General features: G+C 39.5%; 3 protein-coding genes across 4 annotated transcripts in view; 1 reads left to right on the plus strand and 2 right to left on the minus strand.

Moving 5' to 3' along the window:
- DEPTOR (DEP domain containing MTOR interacting protein) overlaps nucleotides 1–22,746 on the plus strand; it is a 741,617-nt gene that overhangs the window by 391,572 nt on the left and 327,299 nt on the right. The gene's annotated exons all lie outside the window — the stretch shown is intronic.
- The window catches only part of MRPL13 (mitochondrial ribosomal protein L13), a 434,401-nt gene that overhangs the window by 86,056 nt on the left and 325,599 nt on the right, over nucleotides 1–22,746 (minus strand). The gene's annotated exons all lie outside the window — the stretch shown is intronic.
- The window catches only part of SNTB1 (syntrophin beta 1), a 142,203-nt gene that overhangs the window by 2,295 nt on the left and 117,162 nt on the right, over nucleotides 1–22,746 (minus strand). The window contains exons 4-6 of the mRNA XM_042461764.1: nucleotides 17,714–17,853; nucleotides 2,586–2,782; nucleotides 827–1,017 (exon numbers count right to left, since the gene is read on the minus strand). Coding sequence (XP_042317698.1) covers nucleotides 827–1,017; nucleotides 2,586–2,782; nucleotides 17,714–17,853 — 528 coding nt within the window. The remainder of the gene's footprint in view (nucleotides 1–826; nucleotides 1,018–2,585; nucleotides 2,783–17,713; nucleotides 17,854–22,746) is intronic.

Genomic DNA, 22,746 nt, shown 5'->3' on the forward strand with positions numbered 1-22,746 from the left:
AAAGGAACCCTTTCAATCCAACCCACTAAATGCTTTTTAGTATCGTAAACAGTAAGGTCACCTCCAGTGTGACAATATCACTTGATGCATTTGTAGAATATGCAGGCTGGTGAACCTATAGCTTTGCCAAAAATGTTCTTCTGGGGCGGGATACAAAGAGCCCTCTTAGAAAAAACACCAGGGACAGATCAAACCTAGCACTTCTTTTCCCAAATTGCTGATCTTTTGACATAGCCTAACATTGACAGCTGGATAGAAAGGGTAGGAAGGAAAGAAAATATTGTGTGCAGCTTTAGCAGCTGTTTTCAAAGAAAATTTGCTTCCCTTTGTTTGCAAAAACATTTATACATTTAGTTACCTCCATAACCTAAGCCTTTTAGCAATGATGTGAAGACATTAGCACTGGGAATGCTCCCTAGTCCTAGTCTAGACTGTTTATTCTCCTAACTTCTTCCTGTTAATTAATTAACTTTGTTAAAAGTTAGCCTATAAATTGTGCAGACTTCATTCAATTGCAAAACTCACACAAGGTCTGGTTTCTCTTGGAGCAGAATTTACACTGGCTGAGAGCAAAATTTCCTTTCTTGTTTTTTCTGAGTGCTCAGCCCTGAATATTAACTTTAGGAATACAAGGAGACATTTTCTGATGGCTATGAATAATGGCGTCTTCTCCAAACCCTTCCCAGATCCCTCAGCACTTGCTTTGGAGCACAGCTATTTAATGAAACCCTAGGCTGTAAGTAACATTTTTTGAGCAGTCATATGCCCACAATAACAACACACAGCCAGAGATATGTGGTGAAATAGCAAATCAAAACTCACTTACAATTTCACCTTCCTTTCCTCCAAAGTCTAAGTAAAGCATCCGAATCCCATCATCTGAGGACATTTTTAGTTTCTCGTAAGGAAACTGTAAAATGGTTTTGGGAAAGGCACCATCTTGAGGTTCAGTTGTGAGAGAAAATCCATGGTCATAATGGATGGTCAAACGGCACTCCTGGCTTTTATAGGTGCAAGCTAAACAAGGACAAGAAGCAACGGTGGGGTTAGAGCATGTAAGAAACAACAGCAGTAATGATAAAAGATTATTTCTTCTGTCATGAAGAGGAGAACTGGTTTGTCTGAAAACCAGGAAGATAGCAGAAAAGAAATGTTTTAGGATATTTGTCTGACCACCACCAAGAATAGCAAGGATGACTCTCATTTTAATTTAAAGGAGCCACTCAAGCTGCCAAAGTATATCCCTCAAATAGGTTCAGTGCTTGAAAAGCTCTTTGAGAGTTTAAACTCTGGAGACAAAATTCATTGGCACTGGAGCTGCTGGTTTTGTCTCTGTGCACTGGTAGTGAAGATGAGTGTGTGTCAGCTAAGTAGATTATGCTGGTTTTGTGAACACAATGAATTCACAATGTGGGCAAGGAGAAAAGGAAACCCAACAAGGAACCTTGTTTATTTTGAGTGAGGGGGAAAGCATGTAACATGTGAGTACAGGGAAGGTTTGAGTTTTTGGGTTAGAAACTGGTCATGGCCATGCAAAATTTCTAGATGCCAAGACATGTGTGATGGCACCTGAGACTCAAACCAGGAACTTTCTGGCAACTGGCAGCCTCAAGGGCCTTCTTCTATGACATCCAGCATAGCTTCCAAACTAAAGGATTCATTTTCATTAAGTTCTGTGAAGCTCTAGCAGAGGGACTAAAGGGGACTACTGAGAGACCAACTATTTTTGACTCCTTTTCTCCATCATCTATAATGTAGTCAGTTCATTAAGGGTATCTGAAGTGACAATGTCTTAGCTTAGTGTTTTGCAAGCTTTGGTCCTCCAGGTATTTTGGACCTCAGCTCCCAGAGTTCCTGATTGTTGGCCAACTGGCTAGGGGTTCTGGGAATTGAAGTCCCAAACACATGGAGGACCAAAGCCTGGGAAACACTGGACCTAGCTGGTTACTGCAAAATTGAAAATTTAAGAACTGGTACCTGAGTTTTTTATGGGTTTTTCAGGCTATGTGGCCATGTTCTAGAAGAGTTTATTCCTTACGTTTTGCCAGCATCTGTGGCTGGCAAGATGCCAGCCACAGATGCTGGCGAAATGTCAGGAATAAACTCTTCTAGAACATGGCCACAAAGCCCGAAAAACCTACAAAAAACTATGGATGCCAGCCATGAAAGTCTTCGACTTCAAACTGGTACCTGAATTTTCTCCTCACCCGCTTCTCATCCCTTTTCCCTCCATTTCCCTTGCCACTGTCCCCAGGCTTGTTCTGGCTGTTCTTGAGCTCCGAGAGAGTAAGGACACAGACTTACAGTGATAAGCAACCACACAGCCAATCATTGACCAGTGCAAAGGTAGTGGATACCCCCTTCTGCATGGTGTAAGTCTGCCATTATGCCCATGCATGTCAACAACACGATGTCAGCTCATGTCTGCTTAGGATTAACTCACACTCAGTTCAGTGGAAATCATTCCCAGGTATGTATGTAAGTCTTCCTTCTATTAGAAGCAGCAGCATCTGTTCTTGAACACAGTTCTACCCAAGCCTCTGTTGCACTTGCCTCTGACCCAGGTTTCTACGGGTCTGACTCACCAGTTGTGATTTCCATGGAGAGCTCTGCTGCATTGTGGCAACCCTGCACAATGCTCCTCGTCCACAGTGAGAGGTCTCTGCTAGTCTCTGTCTTGAAGAGATGACTTTCAATCCCTTGCCGCGTGCCCGTACGAGTAGCAAAGGACAAATCCACCCCAGACTGGGGGGAGCCTTTCCCTGGCCCTGAATGCACCAACCTAAAAACAAGTGAATGAAATGAAAACCCACTGTTAGAGGGATGGAGAACAGCTGAGTGGCAAAGCACATTTGGCATGCATTGGGTCCCAATTTCAAATGCTGGCAGCTCTGGTAAAAAGGGATCATATATCAAGAGGCAATGGGAAAGACTTCACTTTACCTGAGACACTGGAGAGTTACTGCCTTTTGGATGAAACAGATAATACTAGTTTGATGGGCAAATAGTCTGACATGATATAAGGCAGAGAGAGGCAAAGTGCCTCCCCAAAGGCTTTTACATGGCCACTGACCTCTCCAAGACTTCCAGAACCACCTATTTTCTTGCCCAAGCAAAGAAAAAAGTTGATTTGTCTCTCTTCGAATCCTGCAAGGGTAGCAATTCACATTTTTAATGGACAGCAGGGATCTCACACATTGTTAAACCACTTGTCTCTCTCCCTCTGCCTCCTCTATCATCTTCAGCTGAATTCCCAACAGCAACCAACCTTATTCTAACTCAATTGTTTTTCTAAATGCACTCTACTCAAACCCTAGGCTAACAAACTCCTTACTGACATTGAAATTCCCATCATTCACCAGCCTTATGCAAATTTCCTCAAACATTCTCTTTCACTCCCAACAGCTACTTACTTCATACTCTAATATAAACACAATAAATCAAACATTTTCAAATACAAACCTGTAAAAAAAAATATGACACATTGACTCACTAATCAACTATTTATATAAGTGGTCTACTCTAATTATTTTATTTTATTTATTTCAAGGATTTATCTCCCAACTTTCTCCCACAATGGGATTCATACTCTAGTTGAGTCTAACCAACAGAATTCCAGCCAATACCTGTTCTGACATATTCGTTAGATGCATACATTTTATGTGTAGTCAATTGACCATATAAACAGTAAAGTACAGAAAACAAGGAAGAAACAGTCTGAAAACAAGTACTACGATTCAGGAAATAAATGAAAAAAACTTTCATTCAGCTAGGATACACGAAACACTGTAAAGCAATACTGTACTCTTATTCTGTAATTAATAACACTTTTCTCCATTTATAAAACTGCTTATGAAGTCTCCTTGGAAGCAAGTTTAAAAGAAGGTGAATTATACATTTCCTAATGCTCTAATGAAAAGTGCAATTAAAAATGTTCTAACAAACACTGATTTAAACTGGAGGTTGCATTACACAGACATGATTAGACTGACTGCTTGGGACGTTATTCTGGGTTTTCCTGCAAAAATAACTATACTGTCTACAAGCAGTGAAACAATGAGTTGAGAAACTGGGACATTTCCTGGAGCGCCAATGAATTTAGAAGTTGCCACTGACAGGATTAATTAGGATTCTGAGGAGAGATGTTTCTCTCAGCTTTTGAAGTGTGCTTTAATTTGTAGATGATTTTGTCAATGTGGAATGTATTGGTCTCTTCCAAAAGAATGTGCTAACACTAACTGATTATCAAAAGTGTTTTACTAATCACTCTTCTCCAGCTGGATTGGTGGTGTCCTGCAAACTTGTCACCAAAAGCTGGGTCATGTTCTCTGCATGAAGATACAAGACTATGCCAAGAAGGGTGTGTGTGTGTGTGTGTGTGTGGTCTTCTAATGAATAAATTTTTAATGTGCCATTTGGTCTAGCATGGTACAGTCGGCACTTCATATCCATTGGACTATGACTCTGGTGACCAAGGTTCAAAACACAGTGGGTTACCTTGGGCATGTCACAATCTCTCAGCCTCAGACAAAGGCAAAGGCAAACTCCATCTGAAAAAAATCTTGTCAAGAAAACCCAGGGACAGGTTTGCCTTAGGATTGCCATAAGTCAGAAATGACTTGAAGGCACAACAACATCTACAGAGGGGGCAAAATGATGGCACTGCCCCCACCCAAAATAAGAATTATGTCCCCAAATGAAAATTTCCTTCAGTCAGGCTGACCAGTTGTCATAATGGCAAAGGAGGACAAGGCACTGTTAAATGTAGGACATTCAAAAAAATGTAGGACCTTGCAAACTAAAAGCTGAAAATGTAAATATAAATGCATGCTTCCTATCCATGCCCAAAATGAAAGACATTTTGGAATTCCTCCTGGACAAAAGGTTGAAAAGTAGGACATGTACTGGAAAAGGAGGACATCTGGTCACCCTGCCTTCAGTCCTCAAATTTTTAGCATTGCAAATTGAGACACTGAAAATCATTCACACTTAGAACTTTTCTATTTGCTGTGCTTGCACTCCCTGGGTAGCTTCACCTGCCCTTTTTTGTTGGATGGCTGAACTGTACTTCTGAATGCTCAAATGAGATTTTAAGTAACCATGATGCTAGAAAGCTGGGGAATGAATGACAGGGAGAGAATTTCTATTTGGGAGACAGTGTACTCATCCCGCTCCCCACTACACTACTTTCAAAAATATGGCTCAGTTGTCATGGCTTTGTGGTTCTGTGCCTTCAAGCTGCTTCTGACTTATGGCAGCCCTCAGGTGACTCTGGGATTTTCTTGGCAAGTTTCTTCAGAGGGGGTTTGCCCTTGCCATCCTTTCAGGCTGAGAGAGTGTGACTTGCCCAAGATCACCAAGTGGGTTTACATGGCTGAGCCAGGATTTGAACCCTGGTCTCCCAGAGTCATAGCCCAACACTCAAACCACTACGCCATGCTGGCTCTATCCTATGAAATCCTGCAATCTGTGCTTTAGTGAGGGGCTGAAAATTCTCTCCTACCTCTAATGACAATCTACAGGATTTTAAGCCCCTGACCAAACCTCAAACTACATAAGAAAAACCCTACTGAATCAGCCCAGAGGCCTCTCTAGTCTCACATTTTGTTTCCTGCTGTGGTCAGCCAGTTGTCTTTGGGGAAAACCATAAGCAGCTGGAAGCGGAATTAAACCCAAGATTCCACACTCTTAACATACTGTGTTATAATATTAGGTAATAACACTTTCTCATTGCCAAACTCTTCCCATAATGTTTAAGTCCTAGTCAACAAAGGCACACAGTGACGTGGATCAAGTTTCCTACTTGCATTTTATGTTTATTATATTAATTTCTTCTGAGCCTACCTGTGAAATTACTGATAGAAAGCATCACTCAGTTCCTCTTCTCCTTACTCTATGGTGGTGGAAATGGGAGTAATTGTTATTTTCCCTTTTCCCAAATTTTTTATATGGTGAAACATCACTATTTACTATACAGTATTAAGGAAAAGAAAGAGAGAAAGTTGTAATAAATAAAAAGTGGGAAAATGGCAGTTTGTGGGCCACAAGCAAGCAATAACAATAGCACTTTACATTTCTATACCGCTTCACAGTGAACAAAGCACTGTCTAAGCAATTTACAATGTGTTAGCCAATTGCCCCCAACAAGCTGGGTACTCATTTTACTGACCTATGAAAGGATGGAAGGCTGAGTCAACCTGGAGCCCTGTGGAACTGAACTCACAATAGTATTTAGCCACTGCACCACCAGGGCCATGTGCAGCCCCCAAGTTCATTTTTGAGGTGCATGGTGCAGTTCAGCCTTCTTTAATGTGGTATCCTCTGGAAGTGTTTTACTACAAGTCGCATGTTCACCTGATAACAGGCTGACAAGGTATGGTAAGAGTTATCCCTCTTAATTCACCCAAACCTGGAGTTCTCTTCAGTTATTACTGGCATATACAGGTGTAAATGGTCCTAAAAGTTACCAAGCCTTTTGCAAAACTAATTTCCCCAACATTTGAAGTAACCCTGATAGTTGGTTGGAACCTCTCAACCTTCCCCCCCCACCACCACTTTTCTCCAGGTAACAGTGGAAGATGCCCTTTGCCTATTTCTAGCTTGGGGAACACAAACACTTCTCCCTGCCCCTATAAGCAATGAACTGGCCAGGAGGAGAGTCCATCACAATGCAATAGTGAGTCCTGGGGTGGTAACAGGGTATCTGTAGCAGAGTTCCTCAAGTAGAATGCTTATACTATGCTTGACTCCCTAGGATCTCAGCTACAGTCTGGTGATTGGATGGTACCACTTTGTGCAACACTCCAGTTAAAGAAAGTTTCCTTCTTGGTCAACCCAAGTATTTTCTGAAGTTTTAATCCTGCTCTAAAGTAGCATGAATGACAGAAGTGACATTTTCAAACAAACCTTTTTGACTACATTGTTCCTCAGACTTTCTGGAAACAACGTGCTTTTAGAAAAAGAGACTCCACTTCATTGACAATATCTTTTCTCACATATTAATGGTTTAAAGAGAGAAAGAAAGAGGGAGAGAAGGTTAAAGGGGCAGCTGGGATCATGTTTCTCTAGTCACTCACGCTATCTAATTCAGTTAAAAGGCAGTTGTTGTTTTGCATTCAGAGGACATGAAAAATAGCTATAGGCATTTGCTCACAAGCTTAACAGCATGAGAGAAAGTCAGTGCATTCAACAACCTGTGAAGATTTCATGTGTTTGTTTTTAACTGTTTAAGGACAAAGACTGCACCTGAATATCACTGAACAAGGGATGCAGTTTAAAGAATTGGAGAAGCTGGTATTTATGCAGTAGCCTCATCTTTCATTAAAAAGAGTTCACCTGAAGGTTACTTAGTTGGAAAAGCTTTCTCAGAGGTGTCCCACACAATATGTAAAGGTATAAAAAGAAGGAAGGAAGGGCGGGAAGAAGAGAAAGAAATGTGGCCACATCTTTAGGCAGAGGTGTGCATTCTCAAAACAGCAAGTGCCAGAAGAGGGCACAGGAGAGCTGATATCCCCCAAAACTAGGCTGACCATATTTCCTTGAGACAAAAACGGGACATTGGGATGGCAAAAATGGCACGGGGTTATGTCATATTCTGTATTCATGAAAAAGGAAGACAACAAAAGTTTTTATTACAGGAACATATTCAGCTAATTGTTATTCTTCAATGACAGAACTCATACAAAAATTTAGGTAGACAAAGAGAGAGACTGTACTTCACCATGATCAGCCCACGAATATTTCTCCGATGAAGTAATCTTATGCAGCAAATTTTGGTCTTTCAACACTTTATCATAAAACCTCTCACACTCCATGATACATTTTTTTGACAACCACAGTTTCAAACAGGGATTTTCAAACCATTTTTGCAACATAACAGAGCATTTTTCTTGAAAACGGAGCAAAATTGGCATTTATATTAAAATGATGGGATGGTCTGAGAATATGGAAAAAATGGTACTGTCCCATTTAAAATGGTACATATGGTCAGCCAGCCCCAAACCTATTTGGTGGGCATCTTGAGCAGAGATTTGTAGATGGACCATTGTTAAACTTGATAGGAAAGAATGAATTTGTCAGTTTCTGAACCATGTCATATTTGCCCATCTTTGCCGAATCTGTTAATTTCAGTCTTCTGGTTTGTTCCTCATTTTTCTGAATTTAGGCAAATCGTTGATGCATTTCCATGTGCATGTACATTTCATGTTTCATGTGCATTTCTAATGTATGTATTACTGAAGGATGTGCACTTTTTCTTCCTTAAATGTATGCATTTTCTGCAAGAAAAAATTGTGCACTTTTCCAGAATATATGGAGAGGTGCACGAATATATGCATTTTTGTTTCAGTTTTTTTGGTTGGAGAACTATACTGTAAACATTAGGGGAAGTGAGAATGTTGGTATAAAAGTGCATTCTTTTGCTCATTGGTTGGGAGCGCAAATTAGTTAAGTTTGTAAAAAAAATTCAGACTGAAATTTCTCTTCCATCCCTAGATGCACTTTTAATTCTTCTTTCCTAACATATTAACATACATTTTTAATCAACAGAATAAGTAATTTAATTTTTTCTCTCTCAAGCTGTGGCATTTTCTCTCTCTCAAACATGCATTTTGATAGGTCTTTTTGCATCAGGAACTGAGTCACAGCATTAAGGATGTGAGAAATCTGTTAAATAACTAGGTTCCAATTCACATAGTTGCTTAGGAGGTGCCAGTAATGATTCTTCAGGTAAGCAAACCTGAGGTACATCCTGTGAGTTGGCTGGATCAGAATGTACAAGTAGACGTCTCGGTGGACAAGAGATATCAGATAATTTCCCTCCTGTATGCCTTCCAAAACAAAACACATTTTCCATGTGAAATTTCTGCTTTGTGACAAATTGGTTGACCCTCTGCAGGTTCAATACAGTTCACCAGTCTTTGGTTTTCTTGGGAGCAAAAAATAAAATTGACATCCTAGAATTCTCAGTACTGGCTCTTTAAGGCCTTTATATAAACCAGGTGTGCTATGGCTTGGAGTATCGGATAGTATCTCTTGATAGACTTGGGCATGTAGGATTGGACAAAGTAATCCAGATGCTTCTGGAGGAAGTCAATTGTATATCCATCTCTCACTGTCCTGCAAACCCAAGCATTAGAGGATGTGTGTTCCCGGCAATTGGCAAAATGCTGAAGACATGCTTGCACTGAGAGATATTCTGAGTGAAAAGGACTGGTGTGGCCTCCTATTCTCCTTGTTAGCAGAGGAAGCAGATCCTCTATTAAACCCTGAGGACTGTTGTTGTCTAGGCTGTGGCTCGGAAGAATTCCAGTTAGATCTGAAAGGTCTAAGAAATTATGAAAACTGTAGTTTTGGGAGACATTTAGCCTTCTCTGTCAGAAAGTTCTGGTCCTACAATAAACTACAATTCCCAGGATTCCCTAGCACTGAGCCAGGGCAGTTAAAGCAGTCTCAAACTGCAGGGTGTTTTGGCTCTAAGTAGCTGGTGGAAAATTTTGAACATAGTTTTCTCAGAATTATACAAATACTCATGTTATGCATATATGCAAATAACGAAGTTTAAAAATAATGGTGTGTGTCATCTTAGCTCCCATGTCAGGAAAAATGCTGGATATTGGGGGAGGAGAGAGAGAAATGCATACATATATACATGCATACATCTTGCTTTGCATTAGTTCTTTATAGCACAGGACTCCTGTGTGTGTTTGGATATTAGAGTATATCAGGTCAATGTTGAGTCTCTCTCCACATTTATCTCAATTTGTTCTCCACAGTTATGCATGATATGCTTCGCCCGCTAGCTTAGAAGTTAACACTATGTGTAGCCAGCTTTAGCTAGTAACATGAGAGAGTTCCCTAAGTCACCAAATAATTCGACAGTGGTGGTTGAACCTTGGCAATAGATTGAGCCTCATGTCAACAGCTAATGTTTTGTCGGTTTTTCAATTGACATCCATTGCTGTAATACGTATTTAGTAGAGTAAGACAGCCACTTGTGGCATATTTCAGGTGTTGTAAAAGGGCAGCAAACCCTCCTTTTTGTTTGTTTTTTTAAAATTTGTATTATCAGGAGGGATATTTGTGGAATTTTCACAAATATAGCAAAACAACAACAGGAATAACAACAACTTGACTAACATTGGGCACTACATACAGCAACCTGTAAGCTTACCTTATCTGAAATGTTTGGGGCCAGAAGTCTTGGATTTTGGAGTTTTTGGATTTTGGGACTCAAGTCTAAAACCAAAATTCATGTATGTTTTGTATATACCTTAAACATTGGGCCCTTGGTATCTGCTGGAGTTTGGTTCCAAGAGCCCCTGTAGATACCAAATCCATGGATACTCAACTTCCATTAAATTCAGTGGCACAGTAAGATGGTGTCCCTTGTATAAAATGGCAAAATGTAGGTTTGCTTTTTGGATTTTATCTATTTTAAAAATATTTTCAAACCATATATGTTTGAATCTGTGGATTAAAAAAACCATGAATATGGAGGACTGACTGTAAACGTAGCCTAAAGATAATTGTAAAGTATACACAATATTTTTAATAATTTTGTGCATGAAATGAAGTTGGGGATATCAAACCATCAGAAAACAAAGGTGTCACTATCTCAGCCACCCATGTGGATAATTTTGGATTCTGGAATATTTCAGATTTTGTAATTCTGGATAAGGGATTCTCAACATTTACAAACAGCCCTCGATATCCATGGATTTTTAAAATTCTTGTATTCAAACATCCACGGCTTGGACATATTTTTAAAATATATAAACTCCAAGAAGAAAACCTTAATTTTGCCCTTTTATATGAGGGACATCATTTTACTATGCCACTGTATATAATTAAGTTCAATTATATACAGTGGCATAGTAAAATGATGTCCCTCATATAAAAGGCCAAAATTCATTGTTTTTGGTATTCACGGAGGGTCCTGGAGCCAAACCCCAGCGGATACTAAGGGCCCACTGAATGGAGAAGGGCTCCATGTGCTTCTTTGTTTCATGCAGCAAAATGCCCCAATAGTTAATTTTCTTGTGTTTTAGTGTGTTTATATCCACTGTTTAAGCCTTTAAACTTAAGACATCATAAACAGGTTGACTTTTATGAAGATACAGAAAGAAGGTATGACCTAGAAAAGTGTTACTTCATATTGGCCTGTTACAAACTGCCAAAATAAAGCTGCTTCGGGTCTCTTTGGAAGTATGCTGTTTAAATGATGCATGCATTCGCAGAATCCGGAAGCTGCACCAAAGCTGCAATCCAGTGCTTAGGAATGGAGTGTAGCTTTGGCGCGACCTCCGGACTCTTAGGACCCATGCATCATTTAAACAGCATACCTCCAAAGAGACCCGAAGCAGCTTTATTTTGGCAATCTGTAACAGGCCATTGTATGCAGTATTGTGGATGCTAAAGGGGAAACAATTAGCGCCAAACACTTGGATCATTAATTGGACACATGCTAGAAAGGCAATTTGGTTCCATCTGAATTTTTATGCATATTTAGAAATGAATATATGACTTTTTGCCTTTCATGAGTTTAATCCCACAAAATTCCAGTGTGACACATAAAATGTTCACTCACTGTTCCTGTGTATTTTAAGCCAGTATTTTAAATCATTTTGTTATATTTTTCTCATGGCTGTCTTCATCTCTACACCTGTGGGTAGTGTATCCTATTTTGTTTTTTCTTTTAATTGAAAAGGCATGGTCATGAGCACACCTGGGCAATGGTTGGCCATCATTAATCACCCTCAGTGCATCTCTGAGCTGATTTTGCTTTTTAAGACCTTTCACAGACTTTGGGCCCTGGGGAACCTCTCCTCTCTACATACACATGTGCAGACCATGTGATCTTCAGAGGCCCTTTTCCAAATGCACATGCCAAGTGATTTGTGGCAGGTAGCCCCACAAGCGAACATCTTTTCACTGGTGGATCTTAGCTTCAAAATGACCACTCCAAACAGACCCTTGTGTCATTTGGTATCAAAAGACAGTGAGTCTGTCTTGGTTTTAAACTGGAAATGCATATATTTATTCTGCATTATACTTTTATTTTTGTTGAATTTAAATTTGTCCTGCTTTTTGCTGCACACTTCCATGACAACTGTGTTACAAGGCAACCTTAATATACTTAAAAACAAACAAACTATCCTATGATTTTAGTCAGGCTGACCCACTGTAATCCATCTATAGTCATGTGGGGAACTTTACTACAGTGGGTCCTTGTCATCTGCTGGGGTTTGGCTCCAGGATCCCCTGTGGATAACAAAATCCATGGATGCTCAAGTCATATTAAATGCAATGGCATAACAAATGGCATCTCTTATATAAAATGGTAAATCAAGGTTTGCTATTTGGATTTCATACATTTTTGAACATTTTCAAGCCATAGATGCTTGAATCCAAGGATAAAAAATCAGTGGATAAGGAGGACCAAATGTAGTAGATTTTAACTACTAGCTTCTAGCCTAAACATCTTCTGAATCTTAAAATGCCATTCTGAGATTACTGGAGGAAAGGCACTATTAGGCATGCATGAAATAGTATATACCTTTGCACTAGGGATATTTCATAAATATGTGATTTTTGATATATTTTTAAGACAGCAGGGTGAAAATAAACAAATAGCTCTTGCTTTGAAGTCTGCTCTAAACTAGTCGTTCTTTTTGGTGCATAGCTAGTGTCTTCAACCTCTCCTACACTGTTTTTGTTTATTTTCCATCACTCCTTCACTGTGATAACCAGCTGTTACTTTGATATCTCCTATCCCATGGAAAATGTCCTCCTTATCATAACTGTCCTTCCCTGGAGGAAAAAACTGGCCAACAAAAATCATGAAGGGGAAGTAAAAAAAGAGGATTCAGTGTTATTAATATTTTGAACACTTGGCACTGTACAAGGCCAAGCTGCTTCATTAGTGCCAATAGTATATACCATATATACTCAACAATAAGTTGACTCATGTGTAAATTGAGGGCAGATTTCAGGGCCAAAATTATGAATTTGAATATGACCTGTGAATATGTCAAGGTTAAAGCTAAGAGGCATTTAACAAAGGATATAAAGGATGAAGCAAAGAAAAATGATGCCAAACAACTTACAAACAACTGTTTGTGCTCACCCTAAAGGCAGGAAGAATGAGGAGCAAACTATGGTAAATGGTGGTTGTGTGGTGTGTGGAGGAGGCCAATAGCTATATATGGGGCTAAGAAAAGATACGCGTGTCAAAAAGGATGAAAAGGCAAAGCAATGAAACTGGTGACTCTATTAGCAGTGATTATAGCATTTAATGCAATAACTTTGCATGATTTTAACCCAGAAAGCTGACAAACATATACCAATTTCTTTGGTGCTCCTTTCAGGGCAAGCACCAAAGAGCTGCCAGCTCTGCCATTTTTCCACCCAGACATTTGAAAAGGTCAGATGCACTGCTGTGGCAGAGATAGTAGAAAAGATTGGTGCTTCTTTTAGGTCCTCTTAAAACAGAATAAGCTCTCACCTTTAGTCACTCTACTCATAGAAGGGGATGGTTTCTTTTTTTGATAAGAATTAAAGTACAGTAAAGTACATTGACCGATGAATAAGTCAACCCAGGGGTTTGGGGTCCATTTTTGACTAAAATTTCTAGACTTATGCATGAGTAGATACAGTAATTCCTGAAAGAGGGCTGTAACAAGAAATCTAATTCTCCCATGTTGAACTGTTTACATATAAAAATGCTGTTACAGAACCCAACAGGAAAGAACTGCTTCCAAAAGTGACACACAGAGTACAACCCAAAGAAAGCATATAGGCCTGTTACAGTCTGTCAAAATAAAGCTGCTTCGGGTCTCTTTGGAGGTATGCTGTTTAAATGATGCATGCATCCTAAGAATCCGGAAGCTGCACCAAAGCTGCACTCCAGTGCTTAGGAATGGAGTGTGGCTTTGGCATGACCTCCGGACTCTTAGGACCCATGCATCATTTAAATAGCATACCTCCAAAGAGACCCGAAGCAGCTTTATTTTGGCAGTCTGTAACAGGCCTATAGGTTCATACAAAGTGCATGGAGATAGTAAATAGTGTCGCCCCCGCCCCCCCCCGCCTCTTGATTATGAGTCACAAAACCTATTTCACATGGGAAATTAATGCTTATATTCTACTGCTAGTCCTAACTAGAGCAGACCCACTGAATACCTATGTACTGACTCACAATTCAATAACTAATCCATTTGGTGTAAAATTAGTTGGGGTAACCAATAAGATTCAGGCTTAAATCCTCTCCGTTGCTAACAAAAATGCATTTGGCAGGATGCTACTGGCGTTATCTTAAAATTCACATCAATGATGGGCTTCATGTACATATAGCACTCCACACACATTGGAAGCATGTTTTCCAGGGGTATCTGACTATTTGGAGTGCTGCATATACAAATAGAATCATGGAATTAGAGTTTGACGGGACCATAAATTACCAACCCCCAGCAATGCAGGAGTACACAACTAAAGCATTCCAAAAAGATGGCCATTCAACCACTGTTTAAAGACTTCCACAGAAAGATGACCCACCATCTTGTGAGACTATCGATTCTACTGTCAAACAGCTCTTATAGTCAAGAGGTTGCTTCCAGTGTTTAACTGAAAGCTTTTTTCTTGTAATTTGAACCCACTGATTTGTGTTTTAGTCTCTGGAGCATCAGAAAAATAAGCTTGCTCAAGAGCCATGACGCAGATATGCATCTGAATGCATATAGTGGGTTTGCTGCCTTCCACCATGTATGTATTGTTTCTACACTGAGAGCAACCAAATGGTTTATTGCTGCCCAAAGCAAAAAAAGCAAAGTACTATGGGGTCAGTCCAGTTATTTTAGTATTTGATGCCATGCACAAGCATCCCTGACATTAAAAATACAATGATAAAAACTTTAATGCTACAAGAGCCTTTCATACTCTCTGACTGTAAAAATATAATCAATAACTAATGATTTGCCATCTTGCAATCCCCATTTTACCCTTTAAAGCCACTACATTGGTATGTCCAACTGGACCTGTTACCCTTAAATAAGAAATTCATGGCTAATTTGTTTCTCATGCACTGTCATCTGTGATAACTACATGAAGCCTTCATGTATAAGAAAACTACTACTGAGAAATGGAAGCTATCCATTAACTTCTATTGTGCTGCTCCCATTTTCTTTACACTAGCAGGCAGGTACTTTTTTATTATTTAGGCAAGCTTTTGACATCTGACTGGCTGATAGAAAGGGGCTGTTAACAGACCAGTACAGTACTTTTTCATCAGCATGTTTTTAAATTGACTTTTAAATGAATAGGATTTAGTTTTATTGTTCATAAAGCTTTATGTTTATAGAATTCCACAGCAGTTTCACAATGCTGCCTTGCAAGTGAATGTTCCCAACCAAATGCAGAACCCAATGTGCATCTGCATGTGAATGTGCAGTCCATCTGCATGCTCAATGTGCTGCACATCAATTCACAATGCACATCTGTGCACCATGTTAATCTACATGGACAACTTCACTTCTGGACTTTGAAGTGACTGTAGCAACTCCATGTGAGACAAAATATGGCCAAATATTCCACAGCAGAATTTGTGTATGCACAAGACATTCAACTGGGTAGCTTTACATATTTTTGTATGCTACTTTTGTGTGATTCATATCCTATGAATAAAGGACCTACAGGAGTCTCAGTCATCAACTGCCCTGGTCAGGTTTTGTAATCTCAGTACTGTGGCTTCCTTTACTGAACCAATCCATCTGTAATGTAGGCCTCCTTTCTTCCTACTGCCTTTCAGTTCACCTGCTTTTAATTTTGTTGTGAGCGATGGAGAGTCCCAGTTTCTTTGGGGGGAAAAGTGGGGTATAAATCAGATAAATTTAATATCTTATTTGTTAGTGGTTAGCAGCATTCAGCTGGCTGCTATCAGAAAGAAAATTTGAATTTTATTTGAACTGAAAATTTGAATTTTATAGACCTTGGTCTAACATAGCAAGAGGCTCCACTGGTGAGCAAAGATTCCAGCTGAGCCATTACGACTTAAGCAAGCCGTTAAGAACCAGTGCTTGCACCACAAGTCTCAGAAGATGACAAAGCCTAAACCTGAATGTCCATATCCAGTTCTGCACAATTAAACAAATGAAACATATGTCAAATAACATGGTTGGATATAATTATCTGCTTTTTTAGGCACGCAGCAAGGTAATACCAATTTGAATCAGTTACACCCATGCTTGTTCAGAGTATTTTCTGACCCTAACAGTAAACCCTGCTACAAGGACAATGTAGCCAAATGTGTGCAATTAGGACACAAGGGAAATACCAGCCTGCCTAAGGAAACCATAAGGGAAAAGGAGAGAGGAGGAAAAAGTTAAGATTCCTCTTCTCTCCAAACAAAATCCAACACTACTGAACAAGGACTGAATAATCACAGAATGCCAAGTGCCTTGTTGCAAGGGAGAAGCAGAAGACTTTGAGGGAGTTCAAATAACCTAATAAATAACATACCTGTTTATGCTTATTAAAAGATGCCCTTTGGTAACAAAAACAACAGCATACCATTGGAAAGCATATGATGAAAACAACAGCAATAAAACTGAAAAATTACAGAAGCTAGAACAAAACCACTAAAATTTAAGGGAGATATAAAAAGCTTGTAATACCTATAAAACACCTGAAAACACAGAGACACTTATAGTATGTGTGAGAATGTCTGAGCAAATGAACAAGAAACTTTATGGTACCAGGCAGGCAGGGAAGACTGGTGGATCTGTTGCCATGTGGGCAACAGATCTTCTCTGTTTTACAGCCACTCTTCTTGCGGCTGCTCCAGGTTGTTCAGGACCATTTTAGTGTTAGGTCCTCTTCCTGACTGTATAACCTGGGACAGATGTGGGAGGAACAGCCATAAAGCAAGAGTGGGTTCCTCATCCCCAAGTCAGTGGAACCACTGACAGTCCCTGCAGAGAAGCGTATCTAGAAGGAATATTTCCATATTCAATGGGCCACAAATAAAGGAGCCCTCTTTGTAATTGATCACCAGCCACTGAAGTTCAGCTGAGAGGGGAAGGGGGGGGGGAGCCAGGGAAGGGACTTGGATAAAGAATTGGTCTAAATCCAATAAGCTAATTCCAAAAAAATGAAGACTTGTTGAATCATTTGGTGACTGGTAAGGTAACAGTTGTGCAAATACATTAACTAAATGGGTCTACTCTATCCAGGTACTAACAATTACATCTGAAGGCATTAGGGGGCCTTGCATACATCACAGCCCTTGCTGTTGTCTGTTGTGCTTCCCCATTTTCAAGGCTCCAAAACAGTTTCGCCTATTTGCAGAACCACATTCTTTGACAGCCAGTGGCATGGGGAAAAATTTTTATAGTCTTATAAAAACAATAGTTGTTCGCTGATCTTAGAATATATAATTCTATGGTCTTCCCAGTCCTTATTAACGCTCCTTTGCTCAAGACAATCTGCCCAAGTTCTCTGTAACAACAAGCAGCTAAGCCAGTAAGTTCGAAACCCTGAACAGTTGTCTGTGACATCAGCGTTAATCAGCCACTTGCTTCTGGGTCACTTCTGCGGTTTGTGGGCTCTGAGCATGCTTCATTTGGATGATTCTCAAGAGCTCACTATCATTTGCTAAAGAAAAACAGATACAGCAACAATGTCCATATCTTTGAAATGATACTTAAATAAAACAAGGTACCTGGTGGCCAGCAAGGGATAGGAATGAAGAGGACTAAACCAAGCCTCCTTGATTCGTGGCATGCTCTCATACATCAAGAGGTCCTTCTCAGTCAGCACCACAAGCACTGCCTTCCAATGCTTGTCATTCTCTCCAACCACCTGGGGGGAAAAAGGAACGTGAGCCTCAGTGACAAAGAATGTTCTTGGTAGATTGTGAGTGGCAGGCAGTGAGTGACAAGAAAAGCAAGTGAGAACAAAATAATATATACATATTATAAATATTATAAATATATATTAATACAAATTCTGGGTGTGGGCTCTTTGATCTATATTTGACCTGGATAAGACCCATTATTGGAAAAAGCTGGGATACAAATGAAGTAACTGGTTGACTGGTTAGATTAGCAGAATAGTGAGCAAGAGAGACAGCGTACTAGAATGTCTTTAGCACTGGACTAGAATACTGTGAAACCAGGGTTTGTATCTCAGCTAGGCCATGGAAACTCATTAGTAGTCTGGAGAAAGTCATACTCTCTTGGCCTCAGAGGATGGCAGTGTAGGGTAGTGGCAAACCCCCTCTGAAGAAACCTGCAAAGAAAACCCCATGGTTCGCCTTAGGTTTGCCAAGACGGAAATGACTTGAAGGCACACAGCAACAAGAGGGACAAAGGATTAATCTTCCTCCCCCCACCCCGCAAAAAAACCCAAACCCAAACACATGCCAGGTTACTTCAGAATAAATAAAAGGCATCACTGATAGTTATGTTTTTTAAACTAATGGCAAATTAATTAAACTAAACAGGCTTCTGGACATAGGGAGATTTCAAAAAATCTGGGTAGCATTACCAGGATGGCCCACAAGACTTCCAACATAACTCCCAAAGTTACAACATTTACAATGGCTGCCTAGATGCCAAAGAGAAAAGGTTATCTTATCTGTTTGTGTGTTTGTTTTAAATCAACACAAAAGACATGGATTTTTGTTTTCATGCCAAGACTTTGGTCTCCCAAACTACTTATCCATTTTTTTAAATAAAAAGTTAAAACATTTCTTGATATATTTCTTTACAAAAGTTCCTCCTGCTCTCTGGCCATCACAAAGTCCACCTAAATAATCTGCTGGGTTGGTCAAATTATTTTGCCACTTGAAACAAATCTCTCACCAGTGCCTAACCCGGAAGTAAAATAAAACCCAGGAAGTATAAACCAAAGAAAAAACAACTTGCTCCCCCCCCCAACTAAAACCTACTGCCTTGCAGTGGCTGCTTCACTCTGAGTAAAGATAGGTCCAACTTTGTTCCAGATTTTAAAAGGTTGTAATAGTACTTAGTGGACAGAGCAACCACCCCAGAATTGTCCAGTTGTGATCTTTGTTTTTTTTAATGAATTAAAGTTCAGATTTTTTGGGGGGGTGGGTATTTGTTTCCTAACATACATGACCTGCCCCAGTCAAGAGTTTGCTGAATAGCTTAAAAGTGCATTTTTAATAGCGTCAGCCGACTGATAATCAAATTAAGAGCCATTCTTCTACGGCAGAAAACCATTCTATATTTTTCATTAACTGGGAAAGACCATTACAATAAGAGCTTCTTTTTTAAAAAAGTAACCAAATAATATATTACTGTCAGGCTGTTTTTCAGCAGATATTCAGTTTGGGGGAACATAAATAAAGTGCTTTGTGGTTCATAAAGGATACATTTCATAAAGGAGAACTATATGAGGGGAGCTATTTTCTGTGAGTCACATACTCTCAACCCCAGAAAACAAGTATAGGGTCACCATAAGTCTGAAACTACTTGAAGGCACACAACAACAACATTTTACTTATTCGATACAAACAGAAGTCTGACAAAAACATGAAAGAAGGTAGACCTTTGTTTCTATTTCTTGTTTGACAGGAAAGAGGGATGGTTTGGCACATGCTGCAATTTATTTTGATCAAGTATTTTTCAATGTCTTATCTTCAATGTTTGATTAATGGAAGGGTAAACATCTTCAATTTCTCTGAAGATGCCAGCCACAGATGCAGGGTGTCAGGAATAAACTCTTCTAGTGGCCCAAAAAATCCAGAAAAAAACTATGGATGCCAGCCATGAAAACCTTCAATTTCATGAAGGGTTGACAGTTTTTAATGCTTGCCAGGAGGACGTCTTTTCTTTTTATATTAGTTGTTAAGTGCCACTGAGTTGACCTCAGCTCATGGCAACCCTGTGAATGAGACATCTCCAAGACCCCCTGTCCTCTATTTCTCTGTTCAGGTCCTAAGAAAGATGCTTTATTATTGTTATTGAATTTTATTATTGAGTTGAATTAAATTTATAGATATTGGATGAATGTAGGTACATGTAAATATCATGGTTTTGTTAATAAAAATTATATTTGGAATGAGTGACAACTGTGCCTTTTTCTCAGATGCATAATTTTTAATTGGATGGTGCCCAGGAGCTCTTCCTTGGCATTTGTGGTGGTAGCCCAGTACCATCATGTGCTGTACATGGTGTGTGTGTGACATTGCACAAGGAGATACCACCTTTCACAACAACTAGAAGCAGATGTACGCTGGAGTAACTGAGGTTATGGCCGTCACCAACATGACTTCAGCCGCAGTTTACAACTCTTCAAGAAGCACAGCCCTTCAGAAAACAACATTCTAAAATTTAATTTATATCCTGCCTTTCTCCTTGTACAAGGTCCAGGGTGGCTACCTTATAGGCCTAAATTCAGCGTGGATTGATTCTAAAGCAAAATAAACATCCCATCCTGGAGCTTGACATTTTTTTGTTTGTTCATTTGCTTTAAAAGTTTTGAGTAAAGAGCAAGAAATGAGCATCAAGTTATGAATATAAAAACAATGAAATGTCACTGGTTGAAGGAAAGAAGCTGAAATGCATTGTACAAAACTGACATTTATATTCCAACCTATATTTACAATCACTTGGATTCAGTGAAAATGAGATAAAAATTTCCAGTGCTGAACCTGATTAGGCATAAACACAGGGTTTTGATACTTCCTGCACAGCAGGAAATTTGGGCTGCATTACATATCTTTGACCCTGACAGCAATGAAAGAGGCAATACTTGGAGAATTATTTCAAGAGGAAAACAAAAAGACATGAGCGGCTGCCATTTTCATTTCTAATCTCTTCCTGATCCCAGTACGCACTACAATACAAGCTTGTGTTGTTGCTATCAGATCTGGGCATTAGCCAAGGCATACAAAATTCCCCACAGGGCACAATAAGAACTGCTGTTAAGTACCTAACGGAAAACAAGTGATCCAAGTTGGGGAGGGTTATAGAGGGAGAAGGAGATCACACAGCTTCGGCTGTGGTGCCATTTTTTTGCCAGGAGCCTCAACATTGCAGCTGAACACAGGAGCAGTGCTTGAAGAGGTTACTTCAAGCAGTTTATTGTGTTCTGGAGTTGAGACTCACTTAGAGATCACAACCATAACCTTCAGTCATGTAAGGGGCCATGAGTGACACATGCGCCAGATCATTTACACTCCAGGGGTCCTTTCACACCACACAATTATAATGTTATGATTCCACTTTAACTATCATGACTATTGTCCGACGGAATCTGGAATTTTCAGTTTAGGAATCTATTCCTTAAAACTATAATGTGGTATTTTCATTGTGTTTTAAAATTGTATTGTGTTGTTGTTTTTAAGCATCTTTTGTCAGCCACCTTGGGTCCAATTTGGGAGAAAGATGGTATATTAAATAAACAAACAAACAAATAAATAAATTTCTGCTTTAACTGCCATGGCTGCCGAGGTTTGCAATGTTGGTGTATTTAGATTTGAGGGATTTAGCATTCTCAACGAAAGAGCTTTAAATGTCAAAAGACTACAGATCTCAGGGCCCCATAGGATGCTGTCATCACAGTTAAAGTGGAATAGAATGCTATAATTGTGTAGTAGGGATCCCATTTGGGGAGAAAGATGGGATAGAAATATAATAAATAAATAAATAAATAAATAAATACATACATACATACATACATACAGTATCAAAGGGTCCAAGGGATGGTGTAATATAGTGGGATCACTCTCATGGGACCACGACAACTCTATGAGTCAACAGCCTATAGCTATAAATGTAAGCCATTACCAGATACACTACTGCCCAAAAAAAGTGGTGTTATCCATCATTAAATTACAGGTTTTATGTAACTCAGTTATACCTTCTTTACTGAAATAAGGGATTAATTGCAAGTAACAATTACTTGCAATTGTCTTACTTTTAAGCTGTGAAAGTGCCTATGTGTATAGGGAAGAGACACCATAGATGATATCCTAGGACCCAATCAGACTTACGTAGCATTCACTGCCTGCCTAACTTTCACTGGCAAAGGTGCTCCAGGGCAGGACTTCTGGAAATGCCCATTGCTGAAGATGAATTAATAAAAAGCTGAATCTGCCAAATGTTAATGTGCAAACCAACATTAAAAACAAGTTCATCTAGGGCCTACACAGCTGTAATGCTATCTTCCACTCTGCTATGGCTGTATTCCTGAAAAGTTTTGGAATTTGTAGTTTATAGAGGGATATTCAGACTTTTCAGCCAGAGAGTTCTAGTGCCTCTCCAAACTACCAACTGGAGGATCCCACAGGAGGAACCATGGTGGTTAAAGTGCAATCATAGTGCTGTACTGTGAAATAGTCCCTGGTCTACACATTAAGTGTAGACAATTGTATTGACGAATTTATGCATGAATTGGCCCCCTGGTTGTATGTTTCAGCTTGTACAAAGGACCATTTTACTAGGAATAAATTTTTTTTTACACATTTTCTTGCTGTTGCACTTTAAAAAAACAACCCAACTACTTGTCAACAACTACAAGATTTTTCACTCTTGCACAAATGTGAAAAGGCCAGTGCCTTTTGTAAAAATATGCTTTATATTACACACACACACACACTATTTAGTGGGGGGGGGGAGTCCTGAAAAACTGTTGAAGTCCCAAGTGCAAAATATATGCAATCATACATCTCTCTCTGGCTTTGCTTCGCGAATGAAGATTCAGAAAGGACTCATCCTGCGCTTT

The sequence above is a fragment of the Sceloporus undulatus genome, chromosome 4, assembly GCF_019175285.1.
Source record: "Sceloporus undulatus isolate JIND9_A2432 ecotype Alabama chromosome 4, SceUnd_v1.1, whole genome shotgun sequence".
Taxonomy (NCBI): Eukaryota; Metazoa; Chordata; class Lepidosauria; order Squamata; family Phrynosomatidae; genus Sceloporus; species Sceloporus undulatus.